Below are 15,530 nucleotides of genomic sequence, written 5' to 3'. Positions count from 1 at the left end.
GATACTGCGGTCCCACGCCGTGTAAGGCTTTATAGGTCAAAACCAGCACCTTGAATCTGGCTCGGAAACAAATGGGTAGCCAGTGCAAACGGGCCAGAACAGATGTTATATGCGCTGACCGGCTGGTCCTCGTCAGCAGTCTGGCTGCTGCGTTTTGCACTAGCTGAAGCTTCCGAACTGTCTTCAAGGGCAGCCCTACGTAGAGCGCATTACAGTAATCCAACCTAGAAGTTACCAGAGCATGAACAACTGAGGCGAGCTCATCCCTGTCCAGATAGGGGCGTAGCTGGGCTACCAACCGAAGGTGGTAGAACGCATTCCTTGCCACCGAGGCCACTTGCGCCTCAAGAGACAAGGAAGGATCGAAAAGAACCCCAAGACTACGAACCTGTTCCTTCAAGGGGAGTGTAACCCCATCTAAAACAGGGTAAACATCCACCATCTGGGCAGGGAAGGCATTCACCAACAGTGTCTCAGTCTTGTCTGGATTGAGTCTCAGTTTATTAGCTCTCATCCAGTCCATTATCGCGGTCAGGCAGTGATTCAGCACATCAACAGACTCACCTGTAGAAGATGAAAAGGAGAAATAGAGCTGCGTGTCATCAGCGTACTGATGGCAACGCACTCCAAAACTCCTGATGACGGCACCCAGAGGCTGCATGTAGATGTTAAAAAGCATGGGGGACAAAACTGACCCCTGAGGGACTCCACAATGGAGAGTCCAAGGTGTTGAGCAATGTTCCGCAGGTACTACCTTCTGGCGACGATCCGCCAAGTAGGAGCGGAACCACTGCCAGGCAGTGCCTCCAACTCCCAACTCCGCGAGTCTCCCCAGAAGGATACCATGGTCGATGGTATCAAACGCCACTGAGAGATCAAGGAGAATCAACAGAGTCACACTCCCTCTGTCCCTCTCCTGACAGAGGTCATCATACAGGGCGACCAAGGCTGTTTCAGTGCCAAAACCAGGCCTAAAACCGGATTGAAACGGATCCAGATAATCGGTCTCATCCAAGAGCACCTGGAGTTGACCGGTGACCACCCGCTCCAGAACCTTGCCCAAAAAGGGGACATTCGCCACCGGTCTATAATTGTTCAAGTTATCTGGGTCTAAGGAAGGTTTCTTTAAAAGAGGTCTCACTACTGCCTCCTTGAGACTACTAGGGACTACTCCCTCACTCAAGGAGGCATTTATCACTTCCTTGGCCCAGCCGGTGGTACTAGTCCTGCTAGCCTTCACTAGCCAAGATGGACAAGGATCTAGAGCAGACGTGGTCGCCCGCACCAATCTAAGCACCTTGTCCACTTCCTCAAGCTGCACCAACTGAAACTCATCCAATAATGAAAGACAAGACCGTGTTCTGGACACTTCAATGGATTCATCTGTCATAACATCGGAGTCTAGGTCCCTACGGATGCATGCGATTTTATTTTGGAAGTGCCCTGCGATGTCGTTACAGCGAGCTTCAGATGTTTCAATGGTATCTCGAGGACCAGAATGTAAGAGTCCTTGTACAACCCTAAAAAGCTCTGCAGGGCGGCAGAGAGATGTCCTGATAGAGGCAGCGAAGTGGGACTTCTTCGCCGCCCTTACCGCTTTTATATACGACTTAGTGGAGGCACTTACCAAAGCATAACTGCATCATCTGGAGTTCGTCTCCATCTGCACTCCAGCCTCCTTCTCTCTTGCTTTATCACTCTCAGCTCCGGGGTATACCACGGAGCTGTATGAGCTCTGCATCGAAGAGGGCGCGCGGGAGCAATTGTGTCGATAGCCCGGGCCATCTCCGTATTCCACAGTTCGACCAAGGCCTCGACAGGAGCGCCAGTACTATCAGCTGGAAAAACTCCCAGAGCCCTCTGAAAACCAATAGGATCCATAAGCCTCCGAGAGCGGACCAACTTAATAGGTCCCCCACCCTTGCAGAGGGAAAGAGTCGTCGTAAGTCTAAAACTCAGCAGGCGGTGGTCTGTCCATGACAATGGAGTAGATGAAAAACACCCCACCTCCAGATCACCATCTCCATGACCAGTGGCGAAGATCAAATCAAGAGTGTGACCCGACACATGCGTTGGGCCAGTAACAAATTGAGACAGCCCCATGGTTGTCATGGAGGCCATGAAGTCCTGAGCCGCCCCAGATGAGACAGTCTCGGCATGAATGTTGATATCCCCCAACACTGCAAGTTTGGGGGACCTCAACAATACCTCCGAGACTATCTCTGTCAGCTCAGCTAGGGAAGCTGTTGGGCAGCAAGGTGGGCGGTACACCAACAGGATTCCCAGTCTGTCTCCTTGGCCCAGCACAAGGTGGAGGCACTCTAGACCACTTGCCATCTGGACAGGATGCCTGGTGAGAGAGAAAGTACTCCTATAGACCACAGCGACCCCGCCTCCCCGGCCCTCAGATCTACCATAGTGCTGCACCTTATACCCAGGTGGACAAAGCTGAGAGAGAGCAACTCCTCCCTGCTCACCCACCCAGGTCTTGGTTATACATGCCAGGTCGGCACCCTCATCCACAATTAAATCGTGGACAAGGGAGGTTTTATTATATACCGACCTGGCATTCAAAAGCAGCACCTGGAGATCTAAGGGCTGGCTGATAGAACAACCAGCAGTTCTGTGGCCTTGAGGAGAACCGGAACAAGGCACAGACACATCACAGTTGCTACAACGGGCAGGAAAAAAAATCATTAAGTGGTCCGCCAAGCCCTTCAACAATTTTCAAGTGGTCCATGGGGAAAAAAGTTTGGGAACCACTGCCCTATGTAACTTCCCTGTCATGTCTGTGATATATTTCTTCTTTCTCCCAGTATTTTAATTTCAGCTAGCATTGCACATTCTCAGGTGTTCACTTTCTGTCTATACACAGTCTGCTTGTGTTTGAGACTGTTTTACGAAATCAGTTTTTTTCACATGGTTCCTTTTTACTTCTTCATTCAAAACGCAAGGAAATTTCATCTTGTTTTCCTGTTCTTGACTTGTTCTTTAATAGAAAGAAAAGAAGTATTAATCTAGCAAAAGCTTTTTCCAAAGTAGAAATCTTACTGCTAGATCTGTATGTGTTGAAAAATTTCACTAAGTGAGTAAATACTATAAGCATCTCTGTTTAGTGCATATGCATTCATTAAAATGTTTGACACATTTTCAGTAAAGAAAATGTAATCTGTCTTTTTATAATAACAAATGAGAATGGAGGGACTTTCTGAATGATCTTTATAAAAATAAAATAAAAAGCTTAGAGCCCTTTCATAATTGGCTCATAAAACAATAAAGCTACTGATGGACTTACTCCCTCTCCTAGGACAGTATTATGATTGGCAGATGGTGCTTCATGCTCTCAAAGCATCTTTCTGAGGGCTGCCTCATGCTTTACAGCATAAGATGGGTTCCTGCATTTCCACTAAGGTTTAAACGTTTCTTGTTAGTAATATTTCACAGGCTGTGTCTGCGTCAAAACATACAGTAAGCTCCTATCAAGCAGCCCTAGACAATCACAGATTCCAAGGGTATGTTGTAAACCATTTAGAATCCATTATGGTGTGTAAGTGGTATAGAAATCTATTAATAATAATAATTTATATTTTTATATATTATGAGAATGGCCCATCAAGCAGCAGCAGAAACATGGGCACCTGTCTCCTCTGTAACATGAGAAGCAGCGCTGAAGCAGAGTGCATAAAGAATATTTATTTTCTGAATAAAAAGGGTACATATTTCTTGGAAATATTATTTTCATCAACCAGTATTATAACATATATTGTCATTATTTTTCTCTCTATATAACATGGTTCATAGTTCATAGTTCCTTCAGGTTTGATTATATGTATTAAAATGGGCCTGTTCAGATGTTATGCCATTTTTTGAAGTTTCTTCTTAGGGAGTGCTTATAAGCAGACCTGAGGCTCATATGGCCTCTCTCGCCCCTTCCTTGTTCCCCTCACCATAGGTGTAGTATATACAGGAAAGTACTGTATAAATTAAATCAGCAATGACCAAACTAGGAGTCCTTGCAGTTATTTGCCTGCAGGATCTCTACTGGTCCACTGAAACGTTTTGTTTGTTCTCTCCTCCCTCTGGTTTGTGGAGAGGGAGAAGGGGATACATATGGGTTCACGCTTTCTCTCACTATCTCCATTGGCACGATCCCAAGAGTAAGCCAACAACGAACAGACCCTTAGCCATTTTTACCTATAGACTTATCAGAAAGACAAGATTATGCTTAATGTTCATAAGCATTCTCTTGTCTTTTTGATAAGTATATGGGGTAGTACATATATGTAAATTATAACTCGTCCCAAGGTAGGGTGGACTTTAAAAGTCAACAGTGGAGTTTTGAACAGAATCAAAAGCTTGCTTGATCCACAGGGCTATGGGGAGTAGAGTACGTGTTACCGCAAAAAAATATGTTCCTGTCCTTTTTCTCTTCTGTCCTGGCTTCCCAGGTAGGAGTTGTTTTGAAGGGATTGAATGAAGTGGAATGCTATAGGCAAACACTGCATTTGTGGCTCTCAGGTTTTCTTTTTCTATGACTTGGGTACAATATCCGTGAGTGCCGTTAGCAAATGCAGGCAACAAGTCTCTAAGTAAGTTATCAAATGCCTTTAATTCATAATACATTTGCAAATAAAATAAATGTAACTAATTCTGTAACAGACCTGGGACTTAGCACTGCTTTTTAAGAGACAATATTAGTCTCATAGTGGGAAATATTTTATTTCATTTTAGCAAACATCTTCAACCTTCTACTGAAGAGAATAGTTCATCTAGTGTGCAAGTGAGATGGAACATCTATATTTATTTTATTCCTCAATATACACCAACATACTTCTGAACTGGCTTTACTTCTAACAATGCCTGTGGGAGTATCTGGTACCTTGATGTCTCTTCCTCTTCACTGTTTCTCTGGTGGCAGTGGAGTCACGGCTATGCTGTTTATTCCTAGTGTAATGTAAGCAGTCCTGGGCTGTGTGGGAAAACCCCATTGCAGTATTAGGTGGTAATGTGGTACCCACTTATCTGGGAGTAAGATCCATTGAACTCAATGGGACTTGCTTCTGAGAAGACGTGGTATGAGATTAGGCTGTGTTTTTTGTGATGTGACACTAGCATGGAGAGAAGCCACAGTGTGTGATCCAAGCTTTCTTATGTTACTTTGATGACGTAGGAAGGAGTGGCACTTCTGTGGCTCATTTGACTGCCTGTCATTCCGCCTCCCACCCCCCAGCTTTCTCATTCCTTCTCCGCACACAAAAGAACCATAGCAATAACATTTGAATGCCACTCCAACTCAAGTACTGCTGTAAGGATGTGGAAGTACTGCATACAAGAAAGTACTCTTATGTTCACAACTTTGAAACACAGGGTGTGTTTGAACCTCACTGATCTGTAAATATATTATTTCATACTGAGGTGAGTTCATCTTGCCTTGTGTGTATGTGTGATCTGTTCACAAAACCATGAAAAACCTGCTCACCAAGAAGATGCCATTTTTATTTTCTGTATCATATGTAAGGGCTGCTGTGTCTTCATAATACTGGTACATCTTTTGGAGGTGGATATTGGTTTTACATTTTGGTCCATGTTGCTAGGAATGTGCACTGGCCATTAAGAGAAACACTCTGGACAAGAGGAGAAATATCCTGATGCATGGTCAAATAACCCCCTGCCCCCATACCTGGGATTCAGGTGACAGCTCCACTCTGAGCCTTTTTGTAGCCCTTACTGGAGGCAGCATCAATGTTGGGTTTTTTTCCTTCAGATTTCCCTCTCTCCTTCGTAATAGCAATAATGTTGTTACCTAGTCCAATTTGCAGAGGAATAGCTGTGTTAAATTTGTTAGTCTGTAAGGTACCACAAGGCCTTTGTTGTTGTTATCTAGCTAAGTAGATTTGGCTGAGTTGAGGATGTTGCTGAAGGCAAATGAAGTTTAATTCAGAGTGAAGACAAATGCTTCCTAAATAGCCATTGCCCTTATACTGAATTAGCCTCTTTTGTCCACAGTGGCACTGTCACGTAAGCCCCCTTCATATTTTTAATCATGTGAAGGGCTGTCCACATGAGCATAGCCCCACCTTCTGAGGTCACGCAGCTTCCCTGGGACTTCACTGTTTTCCAAAAAGAAATATTTTTTTATTAAAAAAAATGGTACCAAAGCAGCTGCTGATTGGGGCAGTAAGCACTAGTCAACAGGCATACAGTGGGTATGTTTTTGACCTCCTCAGAAGCTCCCTTTTTACACTGAAAATGTTCACTGGAGAACTTCAACCCCTATGTTGTTTAATCATGCCTCTTAGTCCTCACTCTCGGACCCAATCTGTCTTCCTACTGATATTTGTAAGGCAGCTGAAGAGCAGGATAAAAATGCATAGTGATAACAAGAAGAAGAAGATTTAGATATGGAGGTTTCAAATGCTGAAAGTGCTACGAAAGCACTTTGTTTCCTTCTGTACATTTATAAACATACCATTCGTCATATTGATCCCAGAATGGGTTACAACACAATGCAGACTTGAACCAATTTGGCCAGCACACCATAAAATTCCATAAAACAATTTTTAAAAAATATACAGCAGGTGATGCACTGATTGACCATAACACCTATCCTTCTCCTAAAGCCTGAGCGAACAGGTGCATTTTCAATTGATGCCAAAACACAACAAAGTTGGTACCTGACTGACAAGGAGAGGGAATTCTAGAGGTGAGGTACCACAACAGTGAAGGCCATTCCTTGTGCTACCGTCCCACGTATTTCCCCAGGCAGTGGAACAATGAGAAGCGCCACTGCTGCCGATGTTCATGTATGGGCAGGATGTTAACTGAATGAGCAACTGTGTTTCTATCTAGGCCCCAGGTTCTTTAATGGTTTGTTTGTCAACGTTACCATTTTGAATTGGGCTCAGAAGCCTGTTGGAAACCAGTACAGGCTTTTCAAGACTGGTGTTATATGGCCTTGCCTAAGCAGCTACATTCTACACTAATTGTAACTACATGTTGTTGAAAGCAGCTTTCCCATTTATGGTCCTCAAAGTGATAATATAAAATTGAATAGGCACGTTATTGGTCTTGGAATATCGTTCAAAGAATTATTGGAGGGACAGAGATAGTGTCATACCTCTTTGCAAAGATCAGTCAACCCTAAAATATGAATCAACCCCAATTTATTCCATAATAAGACTCAAAGCCCATTAAATGTAAAAAGCAATCAAGATTCATTCAATTTAGATCACTAAATTGAGGTTTAAAAAACGTCTGTGGTAATTAAGCATTTTGATGTTGTATGTAACCAGCATGGTGCCCTCCAGATGTTGATGGACTACAGTTCTCACCATCCTTGACCATTGGCCATGCTGGCTGGGGCTGATGGGACTTGGTTTAACATCTGAAGAGCAGCTGGTTGCCCACCCCTGTTATATGCAAAAAACTCTGTTGAAAAAAGCTAGTTCTGGCAAACAATTACCTACATAAAACCATAATAGACTACATTTGTGAGGCTACATCTGTCTAGACAGCTGTAGGCTTAAGCTCTTAATAATTCCATTCAGACATCACTTTATTCCATCTTCCCAATGTTTCCTTACCTAGAATCATAGAATAGTAGAGTTGGAAGGGGCCTATAAGGCCATCAAGTCCAACCCCCTGCTCAATGCAGGAATTCAAATCAAAGCATTCCCAACAGATGGCTGTCCAGCTGCCTCTTGAATGCCTCCAGTGTTGAAGAGCCCACTACCTCTCTAGGTAAATGATTCCATTGTCGTATGGCTCTAACAGGAAGGTTTTCCTAATGTCCAGCTGAAATCTGGCTTCCTGCAACTTGAGCCCATTATTCCATGTCCTGCCCTCTGGGACGATCAAGAAGAGATCCCGGCCCTCTATGTGACAACCTTTCATGTACTTGAAGAGTGCTATCATATCTCCCCTCAGTCTTCTCTTCTCCAGGCTAAACATGCCCAGCTCTTTCAGTTTCTCCTCATAGGGCTTTGTTTCCAGTCTCCTGATCATCCTTGTTGCCCTCCTCCGAACCTGTTCCGGTTTGTCTGCATTCTTCTTGAAGTGCGGAGACCAGAATTGGATGCACTATTCAAGATGAGGCCTAACCAGTGCTAAATAGAGGGGAACTAATACTTCATGTGATTTGGAAACTATACTTCTGTTAATGCAGCCTAAAATAGCATTTGCCCTTTTTGCAGCCACGTGATAATTTTTGCATTTTATATTATCTTTCACATGACATTAAATCCACTTCTGGAAATCTAGCAGAATCTAGTGGAAGTTTAGTGCTCATTTCTGTGTAAATGTTTTCCAGAAAAAAATGTTCATAATCCTGGAAACCCAGAATATTGTGTGAGTGTTGTGTTGTCTTCTGCGGTTTTCATGCATCGTGCCCTCACTGCTCACATACTGAAATTTTGGATGGTAATTTGGCATACGGCATGATGAATCATGGGGAACAGAAATGCACATGTGCAGAAAAGGTGGGGGAGTGGCAACATGTTCAATGACATTTTTTTGTATGTCACCATGCCCACTAGTGTGAATGAAATTTAGCATGATATGGCAATATATTAATCAAAAATCCACAGTTCTGTAACATAACAGGTTCTTCAGTGTAAAATGAATGTTAGAAATCGGGACAGAAGTGCTAGCTTCATAACCAGTAAAATTAATGCATGTCTGAATGTAGCCTTTATGAAGCAAATGCCTCATTTAGGAGTGAGGAACTTTTTGCCCTCCAAGTGTTACTGAACTACAACTCCCATCATCCTAGCCATTGGCCAATGCACTCTAAGACTTTTTGGGAATTGTAGTTCAGCAACAACTGGAGGATGAAAGGTTCCTCACTCCTGACCTATTTCAATATACTTCACAGAAAGGCATGTAAACTTTGAGGTTTTTAAGTTGACAATTTAATTAGCATTTTAATGGCAAAGCCACAGTGCACACGAAGACATCCCATTTTCAACAACGTATTAGGTATGTTGCAGTTAAATAAGGTGACATTCTCAAAATATATTTTTAAAGCTCATTAAATCAGTGGCACCATGATATACACTTGATTTTTCAACAAGTCTTTCTACCAACCTGCAATGGGAAGCTTACTCTTCTTTTTTTAAAAAGAAAAAAGGAAAGGGGAAAAAAGGCCTCCCACGTGGAAAGACATCCGTTTGATTGGCATATTCTCTTCTTTTCATCACATCTACAACAGTTTAGCGTAGGCTGTTTCTGTGCACTTCAGAATATCTTTGCTGAGGGCAGATGTATTAAGCGTTTATAAAGTTTATGAGTGAATGTTGGGTAAATTTCAGTTATCAAGATCTAGTGAAAAGCACAACATTATGTTGTTATGAAAGGTGAAGTGTAGCTTGGCACAGTTGAAAAGAGAAGAAAATAGTTTAAAATGGATGTGATGCTTATTTCCCCCCCTACATCTCTCAGTGTTTGCATGAGATACTTAGAAGCACACACCACTTATCACTTCACCTTCTAGAAGACTTCTAGAAAACCAGAGATTTCCAAGACATCCCCCCCCCCCAAAGTAACTGAAACTTTCTGTGACTCTTTGGTCTGGTCTGTACTGCATTCTGCAGTCGCGCTCTCTTCCCCAATCCAACCAAATTTCTCCCCCTCTCTCTTTTATTTTGTTTGTTGCAAGTACTCACAAGAGGTAAAGGGGGAAAAGCCACACCTCTGCAGGGGACCCTCTTGGCCAAAGGGTCCTCTGCAAGGGGTAGGCTTTGTCCCTCAGCTCCAGGTTTTCCACCAGCAGCCCTACAAAGGGCATATTCTAATAGTCTTGCTTTAGGTCTGCTTTGAAGGACTATATCCAGGCTGGGGGATGTGAGAAGATCCGAGGCTGTGTCTGTTTTGATTCTGCTCACAACAATTTGAGAAGGGGTGTTCTCATAATCGAGCACCCCTGCTTGGAATTCTCACCTTATCGTAGGGCTTGTTTACACAGGACCCCAGATCCACATTAAAAATGCTGCTTTTTCCATCGTGATTGATTTTGACAGTTCACATACGCCCTCGCTACAAATAAATTGGCTGTTTTTCTTTGTAGCATTCACACGCGTGTGCATTTATTGCTATCAGCGTTTCCTTGTTGCCGCACCTGCACATTAGCATGTTAACTGCAGAGGTGGGAAAGGGGTGGTGTTTCCCTAAACGAAGGGAATTAGCACTTGAAAGAAAGGGAATCGCTCCCACCCGTGGCTGTTAGGCTATCCCTGCGTGAGATTGGTGTGCCTTTGGCACCCTGGAACAAGCCTCAGCATGTGTTCTGGGAAACATTAAAAAAAACCCAAACAATTATCTTTAGAGAGACATTAAAAGCAGCTACTAAAGGAAGCATTGACCGTTTAATATTATCGCTCTCGGTGAGTGGAGCAGATGCTGGGATGAGACGCCAAGGCAGCTCACCTTTCCCCTGCGCTTTTGGGTGCTTATAAATTACCCTAGTGGCGCCTTCGCCAGCCTTCTCTCGCCGTGACTACGAAAGGGGCGCATGCATCAGCACGAGGGGGGGAGAGATCCAGCTTTGAGGGGCAGTGGAAGGATGCTACGAGGCAGTGTGCGGCAGCTGTGAAAAAGGCAAATTCCATGCTAGCGATAATTAGGAAAGGTATTGAAAATAAAACAGCCGATATCATAATGCCGTTGTATAAATCTATGGTGCGGCCGCATTTGGAATACTGTGTACAGTTCTGGTCGCCTCATCTCAAAAAGGATATTCTAGAGTTGGAAAAGGTTCAGAAGAGGGCAACCAGAATGATCAAGGGGATGGAGCGACTCCCTTACGAGGAAAGGTTGCAGCATTTGGGGCTTTTTAGTTTAGAGAAAAGGCGGGTCAGAGGAGACATGATAGAAGTGTATAAAATTATGCATGGCATTGAGAAAGTGGATAGAGAAAAGTTCTTCTCCCTCTCTCATAATACTAGAACTCGTGGACATTCAAAGAAGCTGAATGTTGGAAGATTCAGGACAGACAAAAGGAAGTACTTCTTTACTCAGCACATAGTTAAACTATGGAATTTGCTCCCACAAGATGCAGTAATGGCCACCAGCTTGGATGGCTTTAAAAGAAGATTAGACAAATTCATGGAGGACAGGGCTATCAATGGCTACTAGCCGTGATGGCTGTGCTGTGCCACCCTAGTCAGAGGCAGCATGCTTCTGAAAACCAGTTGCCGGAAGCCTCAGGAGGGGAGAGTGTTCTTGCACTCGGGTCCTGCTTGCGGGCTTCCCCCAGGCACCTGGTTGGCCACTGTGAGAACAGGATGCTGGACTAGATGGGCCACTGGCCTGATCCAGCAGGCTCTTCTTATGTTCAGAACAGGTCCTCCACACACACACTTTCTCACTCTCGCACACACACACGCTAGACGTAAACAACAGCGCCAAAACTACAGCTCCGAGGAAGGAATTTTATGAGCTCCAGCCCTGCTACCCTCGATGAAGGGGTGGGGAATGTGATTTTGTTTAAAGGAGTGGGGAAGGAAATGTATTGGGGGGGAAGCGGGAGTAAACGGGAGAAAGGAAGGTGAGAGCAACGGGAAGTTGCTTCGTCAACCGCAGGAACAAAATGACGCCTCGGGACAGTGAAAGGGGTGGAGAAAAGGGAGGATCTAATGGCGAAGAAACTGCGCAGTTAGAAAAGGCGCTTAAGAGGTAATGCATGGTAGAAGCAGGTGTGGATTTTAAAAACAAATGCTGGTTTTTGCCGCATCCATTTAATCCGGAGTTAAAGGCAAAAGCAGTAGAATGCACGCACGTTGGGTAAAACATCAAGTAAAAGGTCCAAATTAAAAGGATCTGCAAAAGCAGCGGATGCAGACTTTTTGGGCATTTAAACAGGCCCGTAGTTTGCCAAAGGAATTGGGCCTTGGGAAACTACCTCAGAGCCATACTAGATGCAATGCCAGCATTTATGTGGTTTTTTCCACACAGAACTGCCTCATTCACATATAAAGAAGGGACAAGGGCCCCATTTTCAAAGCAAATGGTGTATATGAGAGAACGGGGCTAAATGTCCACCTGGCTATGGTTTATCCTCCCCTCTCCCAGTTTCTGTCCACTAGTTCAGGTCAGGTAGTAGAACTCAGGTGATGAGAAAACCATTTAGGGAAAGAAACTGCAGGGAGGTAAGCCACTGGTCAAGGAAGACATCTATTTGTTTAGAATATTTATATATTGCCTTTTAACAAAACGTTTTGTACCCAATTTTTACTATCCAAAAACATCTTCTCATGTTTCCACAGTGGTTTCGTCTGCATGCTTCCTTGAATGCCCTCACTAGGCAGATAATTATCAGCAGTTCCTGACTCCCTGAAACCTTCGTGGGAGAGTCTTTTGGTGTAAAATGTCATCTCCCCCAACCCTTGTGTAGCTGTTGATGCCTTGCTAGTTGCCACAGGGAAATAACCAGAAGGGATTTACTGATCACCAGACCGGACAATACAAGACTTTAGTGTCCTAGGAGGACAAAGGTTTCTCCTGACTTGAGCAGATGTTATCAGTGTCTCTTAAATATATCTGCACTGATCATCTGTGTACCCCTCTTGTCTTTAAAATAAGACATGCACCCCCTGCCCCCGACCACCCCCTCTTTCCATATGATTGGGATAGTTCTGGGCCACCATTACTTTTAATATGGCTTTCAGACTACTCACAAACAAATTTATTTGTTCCATTTTTAATATATATTCAATGTTTTTAGTCAGGGTTTTATTTCATTCAAAACAAAATGGCATCTGATGGACTGATGAGGACAGTACTCTAAAATGTAATACTCTAGTATTTTATCTACACTGTCTTATAGGACACTTTGGAGGCTGAAAAAAATGGAGGATGGAGAAATGCAGTATAGAGAATTTTAAAATAATACAATTTAATACAGCTTCAAGCTCCTACCACCATCACATTACAATTCCATGAATTTATAATGTGACAAACTTTTGAAAATAGATGGGAATTAAGAATTGGGTTGCATTTCTGAAGTTATTTTGATTTGAGGGATTTGAGGAAGGGAAGTGATCCATTAGACTTCCTCATGGGAATTAGTAAAAAGTTAACATTATTAGATAGAAAAAAAGTCTGTCTAAATTTAAATGCTAGGTTCACATAGCTGTCAGGCAAGCATTAGTTTATAGTTTGTTTTCTCACATTTGAGGTCAAGTTAGATTTGACATTAAATGCATGACTATTAACAGGTCCCACATGAAAACATAACCATCTGGCAGTACTCACATATATAATTCCTCTTTCATTTTGTATCCACAATTTACTTCTTTTCACATTTCTTGACATTTCAGTAAGTAGCCACATGTGTACAGCTTTCTCTTCAACATTATCATAGAAACTGCAGTGCAGCAAGCCCCACTGATCTGTATGGTTCCATTATTTAGTAAATCTTGAACAGCATCCTAGTCTACTTTCTTTAAGGCAGAAGTGCATAAACTGGCCCTCCCAGATGTTGTTAGATAACTCTTATCATCCCTAACCAACATGGCCAATGGTCAAGTATGATGGGAGTTGTAGTCCAACATTTGAAAGCCCACAGGTTACCCACCTCTGCCTTAAGAGTAAACTCTGTGTTTGTTTTTTTTAAATGTTGTTTACAAAATTCCACTGATGCACTCATTTTGTCTCTCCCTATGTGTAATATTTTGACATAAATGTTTGATACTGGCTTCTGGCATTTAATTTAGAAAGCAGTTTTACAACCCTCATACTCAGTGAGAGGAAAATCCTGTTAGCAGGTTTTGTTCTGTATTCTTAAAGTAAAAGGAAGAATTGAAAATATCATCCCCTGTTGCATGTTCTAAGTACCTTTCTGTTACTACTCTGTAATATTTTTTCCTTTTATTCAGAGTTCTTGAATGCCAAGGCTTACCAATTGTGAACGGACAGTGTGATCCTTATGCAACAGTTACCTTAGCAGGACCATACAGGTTAGTACTTATTCATTTATTCTAGCTTAAAATTATTTTCACTTTTCCAAAATGGCTGAAAATGATGTTTGAAACATTGCATTTAAAGGTAGAATCTTTTTGAGTTACTATTGAATTGCTACAGACCCTTATGGGGTATTATTTTCTATTTTGGTAACTAATTACAATTAATAATTTCATGGGATAATTCATTATGTATGCAGGTAACACTGCAAAGTATCCCTTTTGTTTTTCACCTTATATTTCAGTTCTTCCTCCATCACATAGAAAGAGAAGGCATCATTGGTCCTAATAAAGACCTGTTCAGAACTCCCCTACCCATCCCACCATCTCTTTCTGTGTGCAGTAGATTGGGAGTGAGTCTCAGCCTCATGCACTTTTCTCCCTTGGTCTCCTTACTGAGGAAGGAAACCAACCAAGGAGTCCTGCAATTGTTTTAATACAGGATGTCCCTTGTTCTAGATATTGGTGGTGATGGTGCCCCATTTAATGACTTTAAATGTTTTTAGATATCTGGCATTGTTTTTAAATGTTTCCATTTTTAATTTGTGCTAGTTTGTTGCCCCTTTGGGAGGAAGTTGGTATAGAATTATTATTATTATTGCTACTACTTTGGAAGGAAGGTGGTATTTATTAGTAGTATTGCTATTGCTACTGCTACTAAATGACTGCCCTACACAGATACATTAGGGAAGCATCAGCAATAGGATCCTTTTAGATACCAAGTTAAATTATTTTTATTTATTTATTTATTTGTTTGTTTATTTATTGCAGTTGTTGGTCGCCTCATACCAAACTGTCCCTAGGCGATTTACAACAGATTTAAGAACATACAATATAAAACAGATTTTAAAACATAAAATATAACACAAATTTTAAGACATACCATATAAAAACTTAAAACCCAAATGAAAAAAATTAAGAGGGCCAAAGGCCTGGGTGAAAAGGAAGGTCTTTGTATCGTACCTAAAGATGGATAAAGAAGGTGCTAGGCATGCCGGAGGGCCACCACTGGAAAGGTCAGATCTCATGTTGCCACCCTCCAAGCTTCCCATAGAGGGGGACACACAAAGAAGAGCCTCTGTTGAGCTCAGGGTCCAGGTTGGTACATACAGGAAGAGGTGGTCCTTGAGATATTGAGATCCTGAATAACATAAGGCTTTATAGGTCAGGAGCAGCACTTTGAATTGAGCCCAGAAACTAATTGGTAGCTGGTGCAGCTGTGCCAGAATTGGTCTTATATGTACAGACTGACTTACCCTGGTCAGCAATCTGGCCACTGAATTCTGCATTAGCTGGAGTTTCTGAACCATCTTCAAAGGCAGCTCCATGTATAATGTATTGTAGTCGTCTAACCTAGAGATTACCAAAGAGTAAACAACAGAAGTTAGGCTATTCCTGTTCAGATAGGGGCACAGCTGGACCACCAATCGAAGCTGATGGAAGGCACTCTGCAGTACTGAAGCTACTTGAGCCTCTAATGTATTTAGCTGTATTAGATCCAGGATACCCTGAAGCTATGTACCTGCTCCTTTAGAGGGAGTGTAACCCCATCCAGAGCAGCCACAACCCATCCAT

At 42.7% G+C, this 15,530-nt stretch overlaps 1 protein-coding gene across 1 annotated transcript in view; it reads left to right on the top strand.

The window, feature by feature from the left end:
- RASA3 (RAS p21 protein activator 3) overlaps positions 1–15,530 on the top strand; it is a 196,939-nt gene that overhangs the window by 128,692 nt on the left and 52,717 nt on the right. Inside the window, exon 6 of the mRNA XM_061626726.1 lies at positions 13,872–13,952. Coding sequence (XP_061482710.1) covers positions 13,872–13,952 — 81 coding nt within the window. The remainder of the gene's footprint in view (positions 1–13,871; positions 13,953–15,530) is intronic.

This window comes from Rhineura floridana, chromosome 5 (assembly GCF_030035675.1).
Source record: "Rhineura floridana isolate rRhiFlo1 chromosome 5, rRhiFlo1.hap2, whole genome shotgun sequence".
Taxonomy (NCBI): domain Eukaryota; kingdom Metazoa; phylum Chordata; class Lepidosauria; order Squamata; family Rhineuridae; genus Rhineura; species Rhineura floridana.
The sequence above is the reverse complement of the archived record's forward strand: the minus strand, read 5'-3'. Positions and strand labels throughout refer to the sequence as shown.